General features: G+C 45.6%; 1 protein-coding gene across 20 annotated transcripts in view; it reads left to right on the top strand.

The window, feature by feature from the left end:
- Window positions 1–20,478, top strand: part of Dysf (dysferlin) — a 204,689-nt gene that overhangs the window by 169,363 nt on the left and 14,848 nt on the right. For all 20 annotated transcript variants that reach the window (XM_078029034.1, XM_078029038.1, XM_005322138.5 and 17 more), the window contains 9 exons: window positions 9,466–9,594; window positions 9,855–10,010; window positions 11,504–11,595; window positions 14,367–14,537; window positions 15,195–15,337; window positions 16,694–16,833; window positions 17,902–17,990; window positions 18,229–18,324; window positions 18,734–18,875. In XM_078029034.1, coding sequence (XP_077885160.1) covers window positions 9,466–9,594; window positions 9,855–10,010; window positions 11,504–11,595; window positions 14,367–14,537; window positions 15,195–15,337; window positions 16,694–16,833; window positions 17,902–17,990; window positions 18,229–18,324; window positions 18,734–18,875 — 1,158 coding nt within the window. The remainder of the gene's footprint in view (window positions 1–9,465; window positions 9,595–9,854; window positions 10,011–11,503; window positions 11,596–14,366; window positions 14,538–15,194; window positions 15,338–16,693; window positions 16,834–17,901; window positions 17,991–18,228; window positions 18,325–18,733; window positions 18,876–20,478) is intronic.

Genomic DNA, 20,478 nt, shown 5'->3' with positions numbered 1-20,478 from the left:
TCTTTTGAATGTAAATGAGAAAGATTCTGTGCCCCACGATTACCCACAGGCATGGACAGGAGAGAACAAATAGTGGGTGAAGGCTGTCACATGCATGGGAAGGGTCCCCAGGACCTTAAAGGGAAGGGATAAGTGAGGGTCCAGAGTAGTTGGGTGGCCTGATTTTTCAGCTGATTTTTCTGGCTGAGAGTCTTTGGTGGGGACCCTGGAAGGTGGTTTCACAAGGTGGCAAATGTCATGTCTGATGTGTTGGAGGCTGCCTGGTGAATTGTGCCTGGAGACCTGCCAGCTCAGAGATTAGGTGACAGGCAGCAGCAGTGGCTCCCCCAGTAGTAAGCTCTTCCTTGACTTCACTGCTGGGTATGTGAGGTTGGGCAAAGGGACAGGACTATTTGTGTACCAGGAAGAAGGTTCAACACATTTAGGTCTGGCATGTGGTCCTGTGGCCTTGCCAAAAAATGAGACAAACCAAGCAAGAATGAGGACTGCTGCCAGGGTGGCCCGTGACCCTGGCCCTGGCCCCTCGCTGGTCCCTAGGATGCCGGATGCTGAATTGGCACCCAGCCCTCTTGCTTGACCTCTCTGAGGAGATCTCCAAACAGCATCCAAGTGAAAATAGCCTGTCCAAAGCAAAAGGCATTCCAACTATTTATGGGGGAAAAACTAGGCTTAGAAGGAAGTCCTTTAAGGATAAGTAAATAGAAGAAAGCCAGCATCACCAGCATGGGTCTTTGAAAAATAGCCTATAGCATAATGGAGAGAACAGAGTATACAACAAGTGGAGAAAAACTCATTTTGGAATTTACTAGCACAGGGCAAAAACCAATGCATAGTCTCAAATAGCAAAATGAAAATAAAAGATATAACAAAGCATTTTAAACAAATTATAGAAAAAAACAGTAGAAAAAGAGCAATACATATTGGTTTTCCTAATAAGCAAAAATGGATTAAACTCTCCTATTAAGTGAAAAGGACTCTTAGACTATATCAAAAGTTGAAATTCATCACACTGTCTGTTTTTTTTTAAATGTTTATATTTTTAGTTGTAGTTGGACACAATACCTTTATTTCACTCATTTATTTTTATGTAGTACTGAGGATCGAACCCAGGGCCCCATGCGTGCTAGGCAAGCTCTCTACCACTGAGCCACAATTCCAGCCCCCATCGCACTGTCTCTTTATAAGACATGTCTAAAATGTACAACTTAGAATGGTTAAAAAGATGCTTTGGCAACCAATATTTTGGCTGCAAATACAATTTCAGGTAAGTATGAACAAAGGGGAAGCAGGTAGAACTAAAGTAAAAAGCAAAGAAAAAAAAGAGTTTTATAGAAATAAAAAAGATACATTTCAATGAGAAGGCTCCCAATGCTTAGAAATATTTGAGCAAAAATGGACAGGGATTTATAAACAATTACTTCAGACAGATAAAACACAGAAATTAAAATTGAAGTGAGAGATTTTAATATATATTACTTTTTGATCAGTCAAAAAATAAATAAGAAAATAAAAAATCTGAATAACGGGTAGATGTTTTAAAATTCTGTCAAGTTAATGTTGCATCTTTACATGAAGTCACAGTTGTAGCTTTAAAATAGAAAATAAAAGTCATAAAAAATAGAGAATATATTTCTTTCTAATGTTCAGAGAATGCTTACAAAGTTTGATTACATATTAGTTTAGTAATATGTTCCCCAAAGCAGATATCATACAAGAGAGCTTAAAATAAAATGAGAAATTAATAACAAAAGTTTTAAAAGAAAGTTAAACCAGTTTGAAATTTTAAAAAGTATTTTATTAGGACTTCCAGTACGAAATGACTGCATAAATCAGCATTTTTTCCCTTTTCTCTTGGAAATCATTCAAACCCACAAAATCCATTTTTTTTTTTTTACCAGAAAAGTTGGAAACAAATACAAGTTGCAGACTCCAAAATATAAGTGAGGGCTGCCCAAGGACAACTGAGATTGGGTAGAGACCACTTAGCAGTAAATGATGAGAAGATGCATTGAGGAGGATGAAAGCACGTAGGGGTAGCAGATCCCAGTGAAACTATCCTTCCAAATGGAAGAATGCTGATAATTATTTAAGATGTGTGATGAGTACATGAGAGTTTGTTATCTATTTGTTTTTACTTCTGTGTGCTTGGAAATTTTTTATAATAAGTAGTTTTAAAATATAGTTCTTGGAATTGAGGTTGCACTGTGAAATATGAAAGTTAATCCCCTGTTTGCAACACCGGAGCTTTGGAGACAGGATCAAAGTGATGACAGAAGCCTCCATAGACTGGTTTGGTTCTGAGAAACAGAGATGGTGAGCTACATGAGGATCACCCAGATGAGCCATAGTTGCAGGAAGCAGTCTGCCTCTGTGGTAGGAACAAAGGAAGTAGCTGGTCCAGGAAAATCCAACTTACTTAGTGACAAATAATAGTAAAATAAATGGTATAGCATTAATTTACAAATTCTAAGGGATGGGGAAGGAGGGGAAAATAGAAATCAAATTTAGCAAAGAAAGAGGATATACACCCACTGAAAAATTTTGCCAAGGAGCAGAAGTGATGGAACATTTTTCTGTGAGCTTTATAGAAATGGGGCTGTTAGAAAGCAAAGAAACGGATGATGAAATGAGTGGAGAGGAGTGTGAGCTGGTAGGACTCAGGAAAAAGGAAGACGAAACATGAAATAGGAAGGAGCAGAGGGCAGCATGGACACATGGGGAACACACTCAGGGGTGTAGAGGACAGAAATGACGAAAGCAAGCAAATGATGGAAAAGGAAAAATGTGAAAAAGGAGAAAGAGAAAATGGCAAATATTGAAGTCAAAGAAAAGAGGCCCAACATTTTCATAATTGGCCCCTCTGAAGATGATAACCAAAACAGTGAACCCAAACAAGTAATCATAATAATTTAATCCAGCTTCACTGGAATGAAGGAATGTTGAATATACATTTTGTAAAGGTCCACTGTGTCTGAGGAAAAATGGACCCATCTTGGTCAACTCTGAGACATATACTAGAGTAATTACTGTACTTCAGAGTTAAAGAAAGAATTCTTTGGGTAGTCATAGCTCTTTCTCATTCCATGGGGTGGAGGAGAAATAGATCAAGATGACTTCAGTTTCTCTACAACCTTCTAAATCTTAAAGACTGTAAAGCACCATATATAGGACCATCAAAGAAATGCAGGGTGACCTGAGGATTTTACATTCAGCCAAGCTGTCCTCAGGCATAAAGACTACAGACAGCCGGGTGTGTGTGTTCAGGAACTGAGTTAATACAATTCCTAGGAGCCCAGCTTGACAGAACTCTCAGGGAAGAGCTTTAGCCAGCTAGGCGACCAGAGCAGAAGGACTGTGCGTGATCCCATTTTATCTTAGAATCCAAAGGAAAACGAACGGAAGGCTTAGGCTCAGAAGACAATGTAGACACCACATGATATGGTAAATGCAGAATAGACTGAAAATGTAGAAATGATAAAACTGACAAAAAGTCAGTGGAGAAGGAGGAAAGAAGGTGAGACGTAGAGTAAGGACATTAATTGCTCTATTACAAAATGAATGGAGTGGAGAGATTGAAAAACTTGCAGATCACACCATAGGAGTATAAGCAAATTATGACCAAATAGTAAAAGGTAATTATTAAGAAGAAAATGTTGCCTAAAACTAGGCGATAGAGAGGGAGAAGGAGGAATATAAAGTTTAACCCACAAATACTGTCTCCAAAGACATAGAGGATTAATTATTATTAGTATGTATACATTTATAATACCAGAATGGAAACTCAGGTCATCCTAGATACCAGAACACACGAACACACACACACACACACACACACACACACACACACACACACACGCATTGGGCAGTTAGAGATTTCTAAAAAACCTATGAAACTAGAAAATTCCATGGCTAGCTCAATATAAAACAAAGGTATAACTAAGGCTAAAAGTATATCTGTCATATCACTACCTGTAACATCAACTGCTTATTATGAAATTTAAATTTGATCTCAAAACAAAATCTCTGTTAAATCAGACCTCAAAACAAAAATCTAACTCTAAGACAAAGAGATTTATAAAGAGTGAAAAATAAAAAATTGGTAATATGTGTACCAGGCATATGTAAATGAAAAGATAGCAGAAGTCATGATGTTAATACTAGATATGAGAGTTTTCAGGTTCCTAAGATTGAACAGGACAAAAGTTGGCAATTTATGGTGCTCAGTGGTACAAGTTCAAGATAGCACAGTAATGAGAATTTCTACGTATGAAGCAAGACAACATCATCAGCTACAAAACAGACAGTACAGGAGTTGGAAGAAGCAATAGAAGCATATTGAAAAGTAGAGAGAGATTTTAATCCACCTCTCTCAGTATATGTCAGATCAAGGGGACAAAAATGTGAGAGGATACAAAAGCCCTGGCATAATTAGTAACCCAATTGAACTTGGAAGTCTGAGAATAAAGACCACACCTGTAGCACGATTACAAAATAATGACTATGTAACAGACTATAGAGAGAATCTTAAATTAAAAAAAATGATGCTATCACAGACACCCATTTTCTGATTATAATGCTATAAAATTCAAAATTATCAATAAGATCAAAAGTCCTCACGGCCTCTTCTATCTGGACAATTAAAAAATACAAACCCTCTATTAATAATTTTTGAGTGAAAGAGAAAATACAAACCAAAGGTGCAGGATATCTAGGAAAGAATGATAAAATACTAGACAGTAAAACTTACTCGTTATAGCTAAAGCAGCTTTCAGAGTACATTTATAGCCTTCAGAACTTAGTTAATTATAAAAGAATAAAAAACTAAGCATCCAATTCTGAAACCAAATAAAACTGTAATTACACAATGCCAAGAAAATTAAAATGAAAATATTATCTATCAATACAAATAGGGCAATGCCAAGACAGTGGCAAGCAGAGGCAGTTTTGAGGTAGTAAATATTTTAATTATCATGAAAGAAAGAGTAAAGTGGATAATAATAATAAATTATTATAATTTAATAATTATTATTATAAATTTATTATTTAATAATTATTTATTATCTCTGACTTCAAGAAGTCAGAGATAATACATTAAAACACAAAGAAAATATAAAAGCAGAAATGAGAAACTCAGAAAAGAGAAAATGATAGAACTGAAAAATCTGAGAACTGATCCTTGAATTGAAATGAATCAGTAACATGAACAACTCTTCAGCTGATTCAATAAGAGATGTAGAGAAAAACAAGCCAAAATCCGTAATGGAAGTAGGGACATATGATTATAATGGAGAATTAGAACAGTTCAGGAGAATTTTAAGTTCTATGGAGGGCCCTTCCTGTCTGTGGATTTCACATCTGCAGACTCAACCAATCTCAGATGAAAAATAGTTGGGAAAAATTTATTTTTACTGAACATGTACAGAGTTTTCCTCCTGTCGTTATTCTCTAAACAATGAATAAGTAGTTGTTATAACTGCTTATTTGAGTGAAAGAGAAAATACAAGCCAAAGGTTTACTTACATAGCATTTAGGTTGCAGTAGGTATTATAAGAGGATGATATAACTATGCTGGAGGATGAGAAAAACTATGCCATTTTATTTTATTTATTTTTATTTATTTTTTGGTACCGGGGATTAAACTCAGGGGCACTCAGCCACCAAGCAACATCCCCAGCCATATTTTGTATTTTATTTAGAGACAGGGTCTCACTGAGTTGCTTAGCGCCTTGCTAAATTGCCGAGGCTGGCTTTGAACTCGCAATCCTCCTGCTTCAGCCTCCCTAGTTGCTGGGATTACAGGTGTGTGCTGCTGTGCCCAGCCTATGCCATTTTGTATAAGGCACTTGAGCATTTACAGGTTTGGGATATTTCCATACTAATAAGATTGAAAATCTCCTTGAAATGAATTAATTTGAAGGCAAAGAGAAATACTAGGACTGTCTCAAGAAGGAACAGAAAACTATGAAAGAAACAGGGAAGTTATCAGAGAATTATCTCCCAAGAAAAAGCCACAATCAGGAGATTAAAGAGGCAATTTCTTAAATATTAAAAAAATAAATAATTCCTATGATACATACACTATTCCACAGCAGAAAAAGAATTAAAAGTAAAAAATCTTGTTTTTTTTAATAGAGCTAGAATTGCTTTACTACTAAAATCTGATAAAGCCCACTCATACATATAAATCTCATTTATGAAATGAATATTTGTACAAAATCTTAAATAAGACCAAAGGGAACCAAATCACCTATTAAAATAAAAAGTCACGCATGATAGTGAAATTGACTTTATGGTAAAAATAAGGAGAGGTCAATATTAGGAAACCATTAATAATATCCATCTTATTGAAAGGTAAAATTAACTGAGACTCAATAGATACAGAAAAGCATTTGGTAAGATTCAGTAGCTACTGTTGATTCTTTGGAATGAGTCACATATCGGAAATAAGAAGGAGCTTCCTCAATGTTAGAATATATCTCACCAACAGCCAGCATTCAGCTTCATGACTTCTGCAGGTCTCTATCCCTAGAAATTAGGCTTCTGATTCTAAAGAATGTTCCTTAAGTGCATTTTTCTGCGGAGAGGGTTCATAGCTTATTGATCAGTGATCACTGAAGTCTTGTGTGACTCAATATACGTCTTTAGGGAAGCTCTGGGGACATCCCTTTTGACAAAGACAAGAAAAGACTCACCATGACCACATACATTGTTCTAACCATGTGTATTCTAACCATTTCCATGTGGACAAAATGAAATAGGTCACTCATTTTAGAAAAGAGGAGACAATTATCATTACCATCATGTGTGAAGGATTTGCTTGACCACCTGAAAAGAATCTGCTAAGTCAGAATCACTAGGAGAACCCAGGAAGATGCAGCAACTGTTTAGAAAATCTAGTGCATTTGTCTGGGGACAGGGTTCACATTTGCAATACCAATTAAAAATTTATCTTAGCTAGGAATAAACTTAATGAAAAGCATGTAGGCCCTATATGAGGATAACTAGAAAATAAGTTTTGAATAAATTCAGCATCAGATTATATCTCTGGATAAAAAAACTAATACTGTAAAGATCTTGATTCCTTCCTCCAAAATTAATTTTAAGTTTAATGTGAGTCTAATAAAAATTCCAAGAAGCATTTGTTTAGAACTATACTTAATGTTCCAAAATTTCATCTGGAAGAACTTCAGAATATGTTATGGAGCTGCCATAATTAGACATAGTGTTAGTGAGGAGTAGACAGAATGATAGAGTAGAATAGAAAGATATCACAACCAGCAGGATGTGTGATCACTTAGTGTGTGATACAAGTCACTGTGAAAAGGAGGAACAGTTTAAACAAATAAGACCTTAGACAATTGCACAACCATTTGGTGAAAAAGAATTTGAATTCTTTCTTCACACTGTGTACCACGTTGAATTGAGTGCTTGTTCCTGCCGAAAGAGGAAGACACTCGGAGCCTAATTTGAAAGGCAGAAGCTGTAAGGAAAAAGGTCTTTATGAGACTGTGTAGAAATTTCTGGAATGGCTAAGAAAACAAACAAATGGAGCACAAACACACACAAACATGACATCAACACATACAAACATAAACATACCATAAAAATATCATACACATATCATAAACACGTTTGAACAGCAAGTGATCAACTGGGATGAGATATCTGTATCATGTTTGCTAGACCAGTGGTTAATATCCTCTACATACAAAGAGGCCTTTCAAATTACTACAAATCAGAAAACAGACACCAGGAGATGGAAAAAGGATAAATTACAAGGATGAGCAGTTCACAAAGAAGAAATACAAAGGGCTGATAAACCCATACAGGTTTTTCCAGTGGGCAAATAAATGTGAGTTAAAAATTCAATATACCATCTTTCATCTATCAAATTATCAAATTAATATCTATCAAAATTAACAAACGTTTAAGTGATGTATAAGGCTAGAATATGATACATTTGCACTTGTAGTTGGAAGAACGAGTCTAGACAAATTTTCTAGAGGGTAATTTGACTGTGCTCATCAAAGTTCTTAAAACATTCATACTTTTTGACCAGGATTTCTTTTTCTAGAACCTTACCATAGAGATGCATTTAAATGAATACACAAAGCATATGGGTAGCAGTTTTAAAAACTCCTGTAATTTATAAGTAATTTTTAAAAAATAAGATTGAACAATTGCAAAACTAAATGTTGGCCATAACTTATGGTACATTTATATAATTTGATGTTATATTGCCATTAATGAGGGTCATGTAGAAGTATATTTTTCACCTATAAAGATATTCATGGAACATGGTGAGGATAAAAAAAAAAGTTAACACAATTTATTTCCTGGGACTCCATTTTGGTAAGAAAAAATTCCAATAAAAAATATTAAGAAAATGTTCAAAAGGACACATACCAATTTTTCATCACATAATTATTTGTTATTTGGGGGATTTTAAGTGTTATTAATTTTTCATATTTGATTATAATTTTTAATATTGTTATCACTTGCATAATTAAAATATTACTTGGAAGAGAGAGAATTTAAGCTAGGCCAAAATGAGAAATAATATTTTAGAAAGATAAGAGAGCAACTAATGTATCTTTACTGTTAATTTCAGTTTTAACCAATTCAGCATGTCTACCTGTTAACATATGAACCAGTTCAATATTACTACTATCATCTTTATCATCTGTAAAAAAAAAAATACTATTTCATTTTTCAATTTCAAAAAAATTTTTCTAGCAAATAATTATTATTGGCTATTTGAGAGCAGACAAATAAATAATAGATTTAACAAATTTAAGCTGGTGCTCAGCAGCTCTGCTCGGCTTAATATTTGATGCCGTCCTCATTGGACATCCTGAACAGGGGTTCATTTTTGCTTGAAACGCTGATCTGTTAATTTTCCAGAGTTCTGACTCTGTCTATAAATAAATTTAACTTTTTATATGTTTGTAGGCTTATCTTCTTTTTTTTGAAATATTTATTTAGTTGTAGATGAACATACAGTATATTTATTTTTAAGTGTGCTGAGGATCGAACCCAGTGCCTCACACATGAGAGGCAAGCACTTTACCACTGAGCTACAGCCTCAGCCCCAAGCTTATCTTCTTAAAAAAAATGCACCATTCATTTTCTGTGATGATGCTCAAATACTTAGAATATTAATTCAAACACTCGCTTTCATAATGGACTGAACCAATGTCTTCCCTCTTGCTCCCTCTCCTGGGGTTTTCGTTCCATCTCTGACTTTCCCCCCATTTCTTTCTCTTCTTCTTGGTTCCTCTGCACCTCTCCCATCTTGCCCTTCTCTTTGTCTGTGTTCCTTTATTTGTTTTGGTCCTCACTCACTTTCTTCTCTGTTTCTTCTCTCTCTTTCTCTGCTTTCATACTATTGTGTGTTCCCTCCTTTTCCCATTTCCTCTTCCTTTGCTGTCCCTCTGTTTGCTCTCCCTTGTCCCCCTATGACAGGTCTATGACACATCACTGGAGAATGTGGAGGCTTTCGAAGGCCTGTCCGACTTTTGTAACACCTTCAAGCTCTACCGGGGCAAGACTCAGGAGGAGACAGAAGATCCATCTGTCATTGGGGAATTTAAGGTAAGTCCCTGAGGATGTGTCCCTGGGTCAGCCTAAGTGAAGAAGGGGGTGGGGGCAGTAACTGCAGTGGTGACCGTGGTGCTGATGTTGGTGACCACGTGGGTGGTGGAAGTAGTGATGCTCCTGATGGTGGTAATGGGGCGGCATTGGGCTGGGTGAAGTTCATGTGATGATTCTCCTAGAGATGAGAGCAATGGTCACAATGGTTATCGTGCTGGTGACAATGCTAAAAATCAAAATTAACCTCTCATTCTTTTCAGGGCCTCTTCAAAATTTATCCCCTCCCAGAAGATCCAGCCATCCCCATGCCCCCAAGACAGTTCCACCAGCTGGCTGCCCAGGGGCCCCAGGAGTGCTTGGTCCGCATTTACATTGTCCGAGCATTTGGCCTGCAGCCCAAGGACCCCAATGGGAAGGTAACTTTCCTAGAGCACTCAGAATGGCAGGCAGGACTACAGATGGCCTCAGGAGTCTGGACATGGTCTCTGCCTCAGGGAGTCACAGTAAGCCGGGGAAACCAGAAAAAACCCTGCAGAACTGAGATGTCACTGGATGGAGTTTTTGTCAAGGACCAAAATGTAGGAGGTCAGAGAAGGGCAAAGTTGGTACAGGACTTTGGAAATATGTAGAAGGTTTTGGGGAAGGAATAGGATTCTTAAGTACAGATGGAATTTTGATAGGTCAGGAGGGAGAAGAAAGTAGTATTTTAAGAGGAGTCAAAAGCACAGGCAAAGGTTTGAAATGGGAGGGCTTGATCCATGGGCCATTAGGATGCGACATAAGGATCAGCCTGGAGAAGGTGTCGGTGGAGGCTGGGATTTACAGGGCATCCATGGTGGGAAGGAAGGAACGAAGGAGGGAGGAGCAGGGTTGGTAACTGCTGTGCCCAGCTGTGGTGGAGCTGGAGGTAGAAGGAAAACCAGGAATGCTCGAGGTGCCTTGATTTAACATTCTGGTGTTTTGTTCATCATGGATTATTGGCGTTGATTTTAATTTTCAAAACACTGCACTGAAGTATTATTTATCTTGAGTCCTGACTTTTGGGGGCCCTCCCTTAAATTGTGTGCCCGAGGCAAGAGACTCAGCTGTCTCACTCTAATCCTGGCCAGAGATGGAAGAAGGAGATTTGAAGGAGGGAAGGAATCCGGGAGTCACAGGGAGACGGTGAACTGGGGGACAGAGGAACTCTGGAAAGAGAGAAGAGAGCTGAGAGGCAGGAGTGGTCCTTTCTTACCTCCTGACACAGGTTCAGGCCTCCTGTGTGTCCTTGAGGCTGTGGGGAGGGGCTCAGCATTCTCCTCCTGCTGCCTGGCCTCTCAGGGCTGGGAGGTCAGATGATCCTCAGCCTTGGCACCACAGATGGCCTCCAGGATGTGGCCGGGATGGCTTATATCCTTCACACCTTCTCCAGCCAGACTTGCCCTGGGCCTTCTCTGGCTGGGCTGTTCCTGGAGGATAGCTGAAGGACTGCTGTTGCTTTTGGGCCATATCCAGGAGATCGGCTTGGGCCAGTCTTGGTGGAGAAAGTGGGACCATCTCTCCCCCTGTCCATCTGCTTAAGCAGCAGTCACAGAGGGGACCCCAGCCTGGCCTAGTCCCACATAGAATCCAGTCTGTCGAGTGTGCGAGCATGGGGGCTGGGCACTCCCCCAGCCTCTCCCGGTGGGGTGATGGATCAGGGGTAAGGAAGACTCAGGTGCCCCACTCCCGCTGCAGGGGCTGAGGCTAAAGGCCTGTGTCAGGGGCCATGGGGTGTAGGGTGGGCCTCCTGGCCTGGCAGAACACAGTCCACATCATAGCCTCCCAATGGCTGGCCCCCTCACCTCGTCCGGAGGCAGGGGACTCAAGAAGCCCCCAAAGACACATTGGGATAATGATTTCACTTCAGTGTCTCTGTGTTGTCCTTCAGTGTGATCCTTACATCAAGATCTCCATCGGGAAGAAATCTGTGAGTGACCAGGATAACTACATCCCCTGCACTCTGGAGCCTGTATTTGGAAAGTAAGTGGGGAGCAGCTGGGTCCCGGGCTGCAGAAGCCAGTCTGGATACCCCACAGACCAGTGGGCAGATGGGGCTGCTGCTGGGCAGTTCCTTTCTCCTGGGGCAGAACTGTATTCCCTAAATCTTGCATTTGGTGGGTATAATCTGAGCTAGCTCTCAGTGAGCCAAGGGCTGGAGTCCCAGCAGAAGCCCCCTAGTTAACACAATGATTGCCTAGATCAGAAATCTGCACAGAAGCTCAGAAGATGCATCGATTAATTCCTTTTTGCATAAACTTTTTCTTTGGATTTACAGAAAAGTGACAGAGAGGATACCGAGTTGCATATACCTTTAGTCCTACTTTCTATCTTACCTTCACCCAAATGAGGAAATGACATCAGTGCATTGCTGTCCAATAAACCCTGGACTTTATTAGGCTCTCACCAGTTTTCCACTAATGTCCTTTTACCCTGCTTTTCTGGTCCAATGGACCATGTTGTAATCAATGATTTTTCTTTTAGTGCTCCACATGTGTCTGCTGTGGGTAGTTAGGGGAAGAATGTAGACCCGAGAGAGTAAGTGATTCTGCAACGAGAACAATAGAAGGAAGTCTCAGTGCTCGTGCTACGGGAGCAGCTTCTGGGCATCCTGAAATCCTGAATCACTGCTTGGTTGTGAGGTTTTTTAGGTTGACGGCTGGTGGCTGTCTCTCTAGCACCTACAGAAGCAGCCTCTTCTGATAGAGTCAAGTGACATATTGAATTTATACCTGGTAATCCATTTGGTTAGTTGTTGTCATTTAGCCTGTGACCAAGACCCTGTCAGCCTGGGGAAATGCAATTTTTGAAGGGAAAAGGGTCCTGGTCAGCAATGCGTCACCACCAGGCTGGGACTGGAGGGAAGGTGGAGGGTGCAGAGGGCAGCGCTGTTTGCTGAGCCCCAGTGGCTGGCACAGGGCTGTGGCTAGTGGTAATGGGCAGTAGATGGGCCTGTCCCACAATGTGTGTGCGTGCGTGCCTGTGCTTGTGTGTGCACCCAGGGCAGGTTGGAGAACACACTCCTCTCACTCCCATCTCCTTCCAAATCATGCCTGAAGGCTGGTGTGCCTGGTGCTTCTTGCTCCCCCAGATCCCAGCAGAAATACTCTGTACAACCCTTGAGATAATCAAACACAGCTTTGTTGTCTGACAGTGCCCTTCCCTGATGGATGTAGTGGTAGGCACATGGCTTTTCTGCCTTCTTTGAGTCCTATCTATCTATCTATCTATCATCTATCCACCTACCTACATTCGTACCCACCCACCCACCCATCCATCCACCCATCCATCCACCCATCCATCCATCCACCCATCCATCATCCATCCATCCATCCATCCATCCATCCATCCGTCCTTGAGATTGAATCCAGGGGTGTTTTACCACTATACAGCTATACACCCAGTTCTTTAATTTTTCACTGTGAGCAGGGTCTTGCTGAGTTGCCAAGGCTGGCCTCAAACTTGTGATCCTCAGCCTCCCAAGTGTGGCATTGCAGGCATGAGCCACTGTACCCTGCTAAGCTCAGCCACTTTAAGAAAGCCACAAACTCACAGCCACAGGGGTGAAGCTACTATGCTCATCCATGTTTAACCCTAAACACCCCGATGGTGCTAGGGGAATATTTTCCTGTTCAAGCTACTCTTTAGGTTCCCCAGATGCAGTGTGCGGGTGAGCGTGTGGAGGGTCTCTGCCTGTCCCCTTGCCCTGCTTATTTTTCTTCCCCTCCCCTATGGCTGGTGAGTGCAGGTCAGGGGAAGGGTCTGTTCCATGTGCCAGCTGCCCTTGTCATTCGGCTGTTCTCTGGGTGACAAATGTTTTGAGTCAATTTATTTTCCTGTGGGTGCTTTCAAGAGGCTCTTAGAGACCCTCTGAGCCTCTTTCTCTCCTCTTGGGATGTGGGAGATGCTGCCTCCCTGAGCTGAATGTCTCCTACCCCCTGGTCCTCAGATGGCCTGGTTCTAAGATGGCCCCCTCCACAGTCTCTGGCTGTTGGAACCTGGGAGGTCCTTTGGGGCAGGATTCAGAGCAGATCCAGTCTGGCCTTGAGGCAACCCCCTCCTCCGTGAGATGCACTTGGGTCCCTTGCTCAGCTGTCCACGGGAGAACAGCACCTCCAGATGGGGCCTCGCCTTCTCCTCTCTGCAGAGTTAGCCTCCTGAGCGTGAGTTAGGCTGTGGGCCTGTGTCTCCCACTCCAGGGAACTCATTTCAAGGGGAAGAGGGCGAATACCTGCACCTTGACCCAGGTGGTGGCCGGGGGCTCAGACCCTGCAGGAGCTCCTCTCCCCCAAAAATCTGCTCAAAAATCCTTTTTCCGTTCTGCCCTAGAAGTTGGTGTGCTGCCCTACATGCCCAGAGAGTGGGTCCTGGGCCAGCCCCTTGGTAAATGCCAGAGCTCTGGCTCCTGGCTTTGGGGTTTGACATCCCCTGTCTCCTGGTGGTGTAGTGGGAGCTTCAATTTTAACTTTCTGTTCCACTTCATTCATTCATTCTGGGGGCTGCCAGGCGGGTACCTGTTCAACCCAATTTATATGGGACACACACACACACACACACACACACACACACGCACACACACACCCACACCCTCTCAGACAAGCTGTGTACAGTGTCCGATGGGTGATGTGCTCTATGAGTGAGTGACAGGAGACTGGAGAAGGGTGGACTTTTGAGCTCCTGCCCTCGTCCTGCTCCTCGATGGGTCTGTTGACATCAGGGGGCTGGCAGGGTCCTGAAGTCCACCCCTCCTGCAGGATGTTTGAGCTGACCTGCACTTTGCCTCTGGAGAAGGACCTGAAGATCACCGTCTACGACTATGACCTCCTCTCCAAGGATGAGAAGATTGGGGAGACAGTCATTGACCTGGAGAACAGGCTGCTGTCCAAGTTTGGGGCCCGCTGTGGACTCCCGCAGACCTACTGTGTGTATGTGCTTGGGGCCCGTGGCTTCTCTGACAACCAGTCACCCTGTCTGTTGAGCTTTTTGCTGTGTGTCCACCTCGGGCTTAGCACTTCCCAGGTGTTCTCCCCTTGAGCCCAATGGGGGCCTTGACTTCACTTAACAGATGAGGAGACTAAGGTGCAATAAGGCCCATGGCTTATGAGTGGTGTGCTTAGGATTTGAGCCTGTTCATCTGACTCTGAGGACCTGCCTCTTGTTTGTATTGTTACAACCCAGTTCTCTGATATATCATGGAGGCCTGCAGAGAACTGGGCACCTGGGAAGAGATGAAGAGGGAAGGAGGAAGAGGAGGAAAGGAGATGTCAGTGGGCTTCCGCTGGGCCTTGCGGGGAACTCCGGGATGGTCTGTCAGGGGACTCGCAGGTGGATGGTACCTCTTCCCACCATCTTGAGTCTTGTTTGGGTCTGATTCTCTAACTTGGGAAATTGGAAACATCTGAGTACCAATTCCATGGGTACTTAAGTCCTTTGCCTCTTTGGTCCTCTGTTTTTCCATCTAGAAAATGATGCAAGTGGAGGGTGGGTGATGCCATCTCGGGGGTACACAGGTCACTACCGACCCTTCTGCCCCATTCAATGTTCTTGGAGTGTCTCATCTTTGCCTTGTACTTGGGCTTCAGCTCTGGACCGAACCAATGGAGGGACCAGCTCCGCCCCTCCCAGCTCCTCCACCTCTTCTGCCAGCAGCACAGGGTCAAGGCCCCTGTGTACCGGACGGACTCTGTGACCTTTCAGGATAAAGAATATACCATTGAGGAGATCGGTGAGCTCTCCTGTGACCCCCACACCATGCCGAGTCTCCCTCTCTTTCTCCTCTTTCTTCAGGTTTTCCCCTGTCGTAAAGGCTCAGGTGGACATGGTCCATGTCAGTAGGGTGAGGGCTTGGATTTCTGCAGGACAGCACAGATGCACCAAGTTTACTCTTGGTGTTTTGGGACCAATATTTAGCCATGACAACGTTGTGAAAATCAGAGGTCAGGGTGGGGTCAAGGTCAGTGGTCAGGGTCAGAGCTCTGTCCAAGGCCATGTTGGAGCTCATCTGAAGGCAAGGATAGGAGTGAGTCTGAAGCCAGGATCAGGGTCAGGGTCAGGGTTAGGATTCATCTTCTGGCTTTGGTAATTAGACTTTGTTCAGAGTTTGGGGGACATCCATCTCTGAGAAAAAGTTTTCTACTTGAATTGCAGCAGCCCACCAACTGGACCTTGATGCACCTTCTGAGACCCCCTGGGTACTGTCCATGCACCTATGTCTCCAAATGGCAGGCAGGAGGTCCGTCAGTGCCCGACCCCTGCCCCCGGTTCTGCCTGATACTGATGGCTGAGATCCCCCCACGTGCTCTCCATGTGTCTGGGATGCCACAGGCCTGCACTGCCCACCCAGAGCAGCTCAGCCTCCCCGGAGGTGTTTACAGGCCCAGCTGGCCCCTCGCCTCCTGCTTGTTTCAGAGGTGTTTGATGTCAGAGCTGGTGCTGAGGTTATAAAAGGGAAATGACAGCTTTGATGCCTCCCTGCTCAGGTCCCCCTCCTCCCCCTCGTTCTGTTTTCCTCACTTCCCCAGATTACGGCCGAGCCAGGCTCAGCCATCAGGCACCACCCCCCTTTTCCTATGGAGCGTGCATCTGATCTAGGGACAGTCTCATTTCCTCCAGTGGCCACTGTTGCTCTGTGAGCACATTTAGCACAGGGGCCAGGGCTCGTGGTCATAAAATTGTGAGGTCCAACATCTGCCTGATTTTGCAGATGAGGCCATGGAGGCCAAGAGTGGTTAACAAACTGCCCAGAGTCACCCAGGCAGCTGGGAACAGAGCCGGATCACTGGCTCCTACAGGGACATTCTTCTTTCTTTGGGATCCCTATTAAGGTGGGCAGGGCATGTCCAATGGGTGAACGTGTGTGTGTGTGTGTGTGTGTGTGTGTGTGTGTGTGTGTGTGTGTTGGTGTACGTGGTCACACCCGAGTGCCCTGGGTGTGTACTCGTGGGTGTGTACGTGCATGTGGACCACCATCACTCCCAGACAGGCCTCTAGCACAGGGTCCTCCAAGTCCGTGTCTCTGGCTGGTAGGCCAGGCTTCTCAGGGTCCTGTTTCTGGTAACTTTTTGTCCTCTCTCTGGGGTAGAGGCTGGCAGGATCCCAAACCCACACCTGGGCCCCGTAGAGGAGCGCCTGGCTTTGCACGTTCTTCAGCAGCAGGGCCTGGTCCCCGAGCACGTGGAGTCACGGCCCCTCTACAGCCCTCTGCAGCCAGACATTGAACAGGTAGGACCTCAGCCTCTGGGTCCTGGAGCCCTTGAGCCCTAGAGCCCCACCCCAAGGTCAGCATGAACACCTAAAGGACACACTAGAGCCCCTGGGATTTGGCCAGTCCCTCTTTGACCCATTCCTTTGCAGTGTGAGTGGTCACCACTGGTGAACTAGGAGGGACCTCTAGGAACTGGCCTCCCTGGCCACCTCCAGCTCTCAGAGGTGGGTGGGTGGGGGGGTGAATCCCAGAAACTTTAGCCATGTGTAGGCCCAGCCTCTGACTTCAGTCCACCCTTCTAGAGCCCCACTGTTCTACCCGGTCCTCAGGGTGTCTCCCTGCCCACTGCCATCTGTCAGAGGCTCCGTGTCAGATGCCCATCCCTGTGCTGGGCTGCAGCTGGGTGTTCAGAGAGGGTTCCTAGTACCCTATAACCAAAGGGCAAAGAAAGCCATAGAGAGCATCTGCAGGAGGGGCAGGGGAACCCTCCCATGCAGAAGGGGGGAGGTGAGCCTGGAGGAGATGAGCCCAGAGCTGGGTTTGGAGGAAGCTAAGGGGAGAGAAGGTCACAGATGAGGTGGGTTCAGGGTGAGTCCTGGAGATACCTTTGTCAGAAGCAGACTCTCTTTCCCCAGGTGGCCTGGTGACCAGCCTCCCCAAGGTAGTGCAAGGTCAGCAGTGCAAGCCCTGCCCCATAAGATGGGGACAAAATTCACATTGGGCTTGCAGAGAGGGTGGGGCTGAAGGTGGGCAGGTGGAGGGGCTTCCTTTCCTAGAGACCTTCTGAGTCCCCTGACTAAACCCTGCTCTGTGCCCCCCACCATATTGCATAGACCACTCCCTAACACACATTGCCCCCCGCCCCCCGGGGAGTCTGCCAGGTTGGTAGCCTGTGGGGAAGCTGGCTCACCTCTGCAGAGGACCCTGCAGTCCCTTGATTAGGGTCCCTTCCCCACAGGGAAGCCTCTTCCTGGCAGGGCCTGAGTTTTCTCTGTCCCCTGTTCCCCAAGTGCCTGGCACAGAGCAGCTGTGTCATGGCCATTTGAATGTAAAGGCTGGTGGCAAAACAGGCTTGTATCTCACAGGGGAAGCTGCAGATGTGGATTGACCTGTTTCCCAAGGCCTTGGGACGGCCTGGACCTCCCTTCAACATCACCCCACGGAGAGCCAGAAGGTGACTGACCCAACCCCAGGCTCCCAGCTAAGCTGGAGGCGGGAGGGTCGTGCTGGCTCTGGGTGGGAGCCGCAGGTTGCTCCTTGGCCAGGCTTTATGCGACTTGGGGCTCAGAGTCCAGCTCTCCTTTGGGTCTGGTCAGTGTCCAGCAGGCATGTGTCAGGCCTTCCTCGATGAGCCAGCTGCTCAGCTCTGGTGGGAAATCTATGTGGATTTGAGTCTTTCTCCATCCCCTCAGGTTTTTCCTGCGTTGTATTGTCTGGAACACCAAAGACGTGATCCTGGACGACCTCAGCGTCACAGGGGAGAAGATGAGCGACATTTATGTGAAAGGGTAAGGCGCCATGGCCATTCTGCCTGTGCCCGCTCAGGGGCTTGCCCTGCACCCTCAGGAGGCCCCCAGTGGGTGGAGCTCTGGGAGAACAGCAGGCTTCAAAGGAGGGTCTTGGAGGGTCTCCTCCTTTGGGACATTGTCCTCCCAACAGATTTCTTTTGCACTCATCTTTGGGCTAAAGTTACAAGGTTTGAGGATGCCCCGGGACAGTGGCTGAGATGTCAGTCTGCTTTCTGATGTGTGGCACGTTTTTGCATCTTGGAGATTTCTGGGAATTCTCTTTGCCATATCATTTACCCAGTTCATTGACCTTTGCAATTCCTCATTCCCAAGTTGGGGACGTTGTGAAATCTTAACAATAAATGCTTTTGGCGTGTGTGTGTGTGTGTGTGTGTGTGTGTGTGTCTAGCTGGATGGTCGGCTTTGAAGACCACAGACAGAAGACAGACGTGCACTACCGCTCCCTGGGTGGCGAGGGCAACTTCAACTGGAGGTTTATTTTCCCCTTTGACTACCTGCCTGCCGAGCAAGTCTGCTCTGTCTCCAAGAAGGTGAGTGTCCCTTGGCCCCAGGGCTCTCAGTCCAGGCTTTGCATTGCCAGTGGGATCCCATGGCTACTATCCCCATCAGTGTCCCCGCCACTCTCCCCCCACTGCCAGCGCTACAACACTGTCCTCTCATTGCCGATGTCCCCACGGGCACTGCTCCATCTCTCTGCTGCTCCTCTCCCTTCCAAAGCTGTTGCCACCATCTCTTCTTCCTCTTCCTTTATCACTGCCATCTCTGGCATTGATGCCACCCATGACCACCCCACACCACAAAGTGACACATCTGTCACATGAACAAGTTCAAACCTTACCAACCCTGCCTTCCTCCCTGCCCCAGACGAGCCAGGCCGCAGGAAGGGTCTTGGGGTCTACATGGGAAGAGAGGGAACCCCAGCCTGGTCATCGGAGGTGCAGAGAGGGGTGACTTCTGGGGAGCTTCCCAAGAGGGCTGGCCTGGTGTGTGCCTGGGTTGCCTTAGCACTGGGCGTGGCTTGGCAATCCCTCTGGCTGCCTGGCCTCCTGCAACTGTGTCTGGTGTCTGAAGTTGCTGTCCAGGTTGGACAGTCCCCGGGATCCTCAAGCGCTGCCCTCCTCTCTCCACTCCACCACCTCTCGCTGCAGGCTGAAGGCACCTGGAGAGACAGGCCAGCAGCAGCCAGCAGGGAGAGGTGGATTTGGGGACCTCAGTCTCTGTGTCTCAGCATCTCCCAGTTTAGGTCTCCTCTGGGCCACAGCCTTTCTACCTCTGATCTAGGCAAAGCCAATGGCAGGTGCCTCCTGCCTGAGGCCTGCCCTTAGGGAGCAGCCACCAGAGCACAGTGAAGGGCTTGCTGTGGGTAGTGAGGGGCTCTGGGCCAGGCTGACCGGAGGCAGAGGCACCCTGGGAGCTTCTGATCACCCTCATCCACCACTTTGCCTGGCATGTCTTGCCACCTGTTGGTGCAGATCCCTCTCTGAGTAGGTCCTGCTGGTCTGGTTTCCATCTGGGTGTGTCTCAAGGCTTCAGGCCCCGAAGCCCCTGTGATTCTCTCTCTCTCTCTCCTGACTGGTTGCGGGAGCTCAGGAAGGGACATAGGTGATAGGCTCGGGCTACCTTGCTCTTCTCAATTCTCCTCATGGCCTCCTCTGCCTGATCCTTCCCAGCCCAACACAGAGTCACCTGTACTTTAGAGAAACAAAAATGCCCATTGGACATTCTCAGATCATCAAACAGAAGAAGACACAGAGAAACGAGGCAAAAGGGATCGCTGGGTAGCACCTGCCAGAGAGCAGAAGTTAGCCACAGGAGGTTCTGTGGAGTCAAGGACAGCCCAGATCACTGCTAGGTCTCATCTCCTGTGCTTTTGCCCAGTATTTGTCTGTCCCAGACTGGTGCCCAAATGGAACACATGCTGCCATCTGTCAGAGAGCACCATGCACCATGTCATACAGGTCCCAACACCCCTCCCAAGTCTGCTGCGGACAGGGAGGGCGGGGCCAGGAGTGGAGAACAGAGCCTTCTCAGGGGCTCCCCAAGCCCTACAGGGGCTGGCACGGATGGGGAAACTGGGGCCATGTGATGCACATGGCTACTCTGATGGGAGATGAGGCAACCCCTTCACTGTGA

Source organism: Ictidomys tridecemlineatus, chromosome 12, assembly GCF_052094955.1.
Source record: "Ictidomys tridecemlineatus isolate mIctTri1 chromosome 12, mIctTri1.hap1, whole genome shotgun sequence".
Classification (NCBI taxonomy): domain Eukaryota; kingdom Metazoa; phylum Chordata; class Mammalia; order Rodentia; family Sciuridae; genus Ictidomys; species Ictidomys tridecemlineatus.
This window is presented reverse-complemented; position numbering and strand designations above follow the sequence as displayed.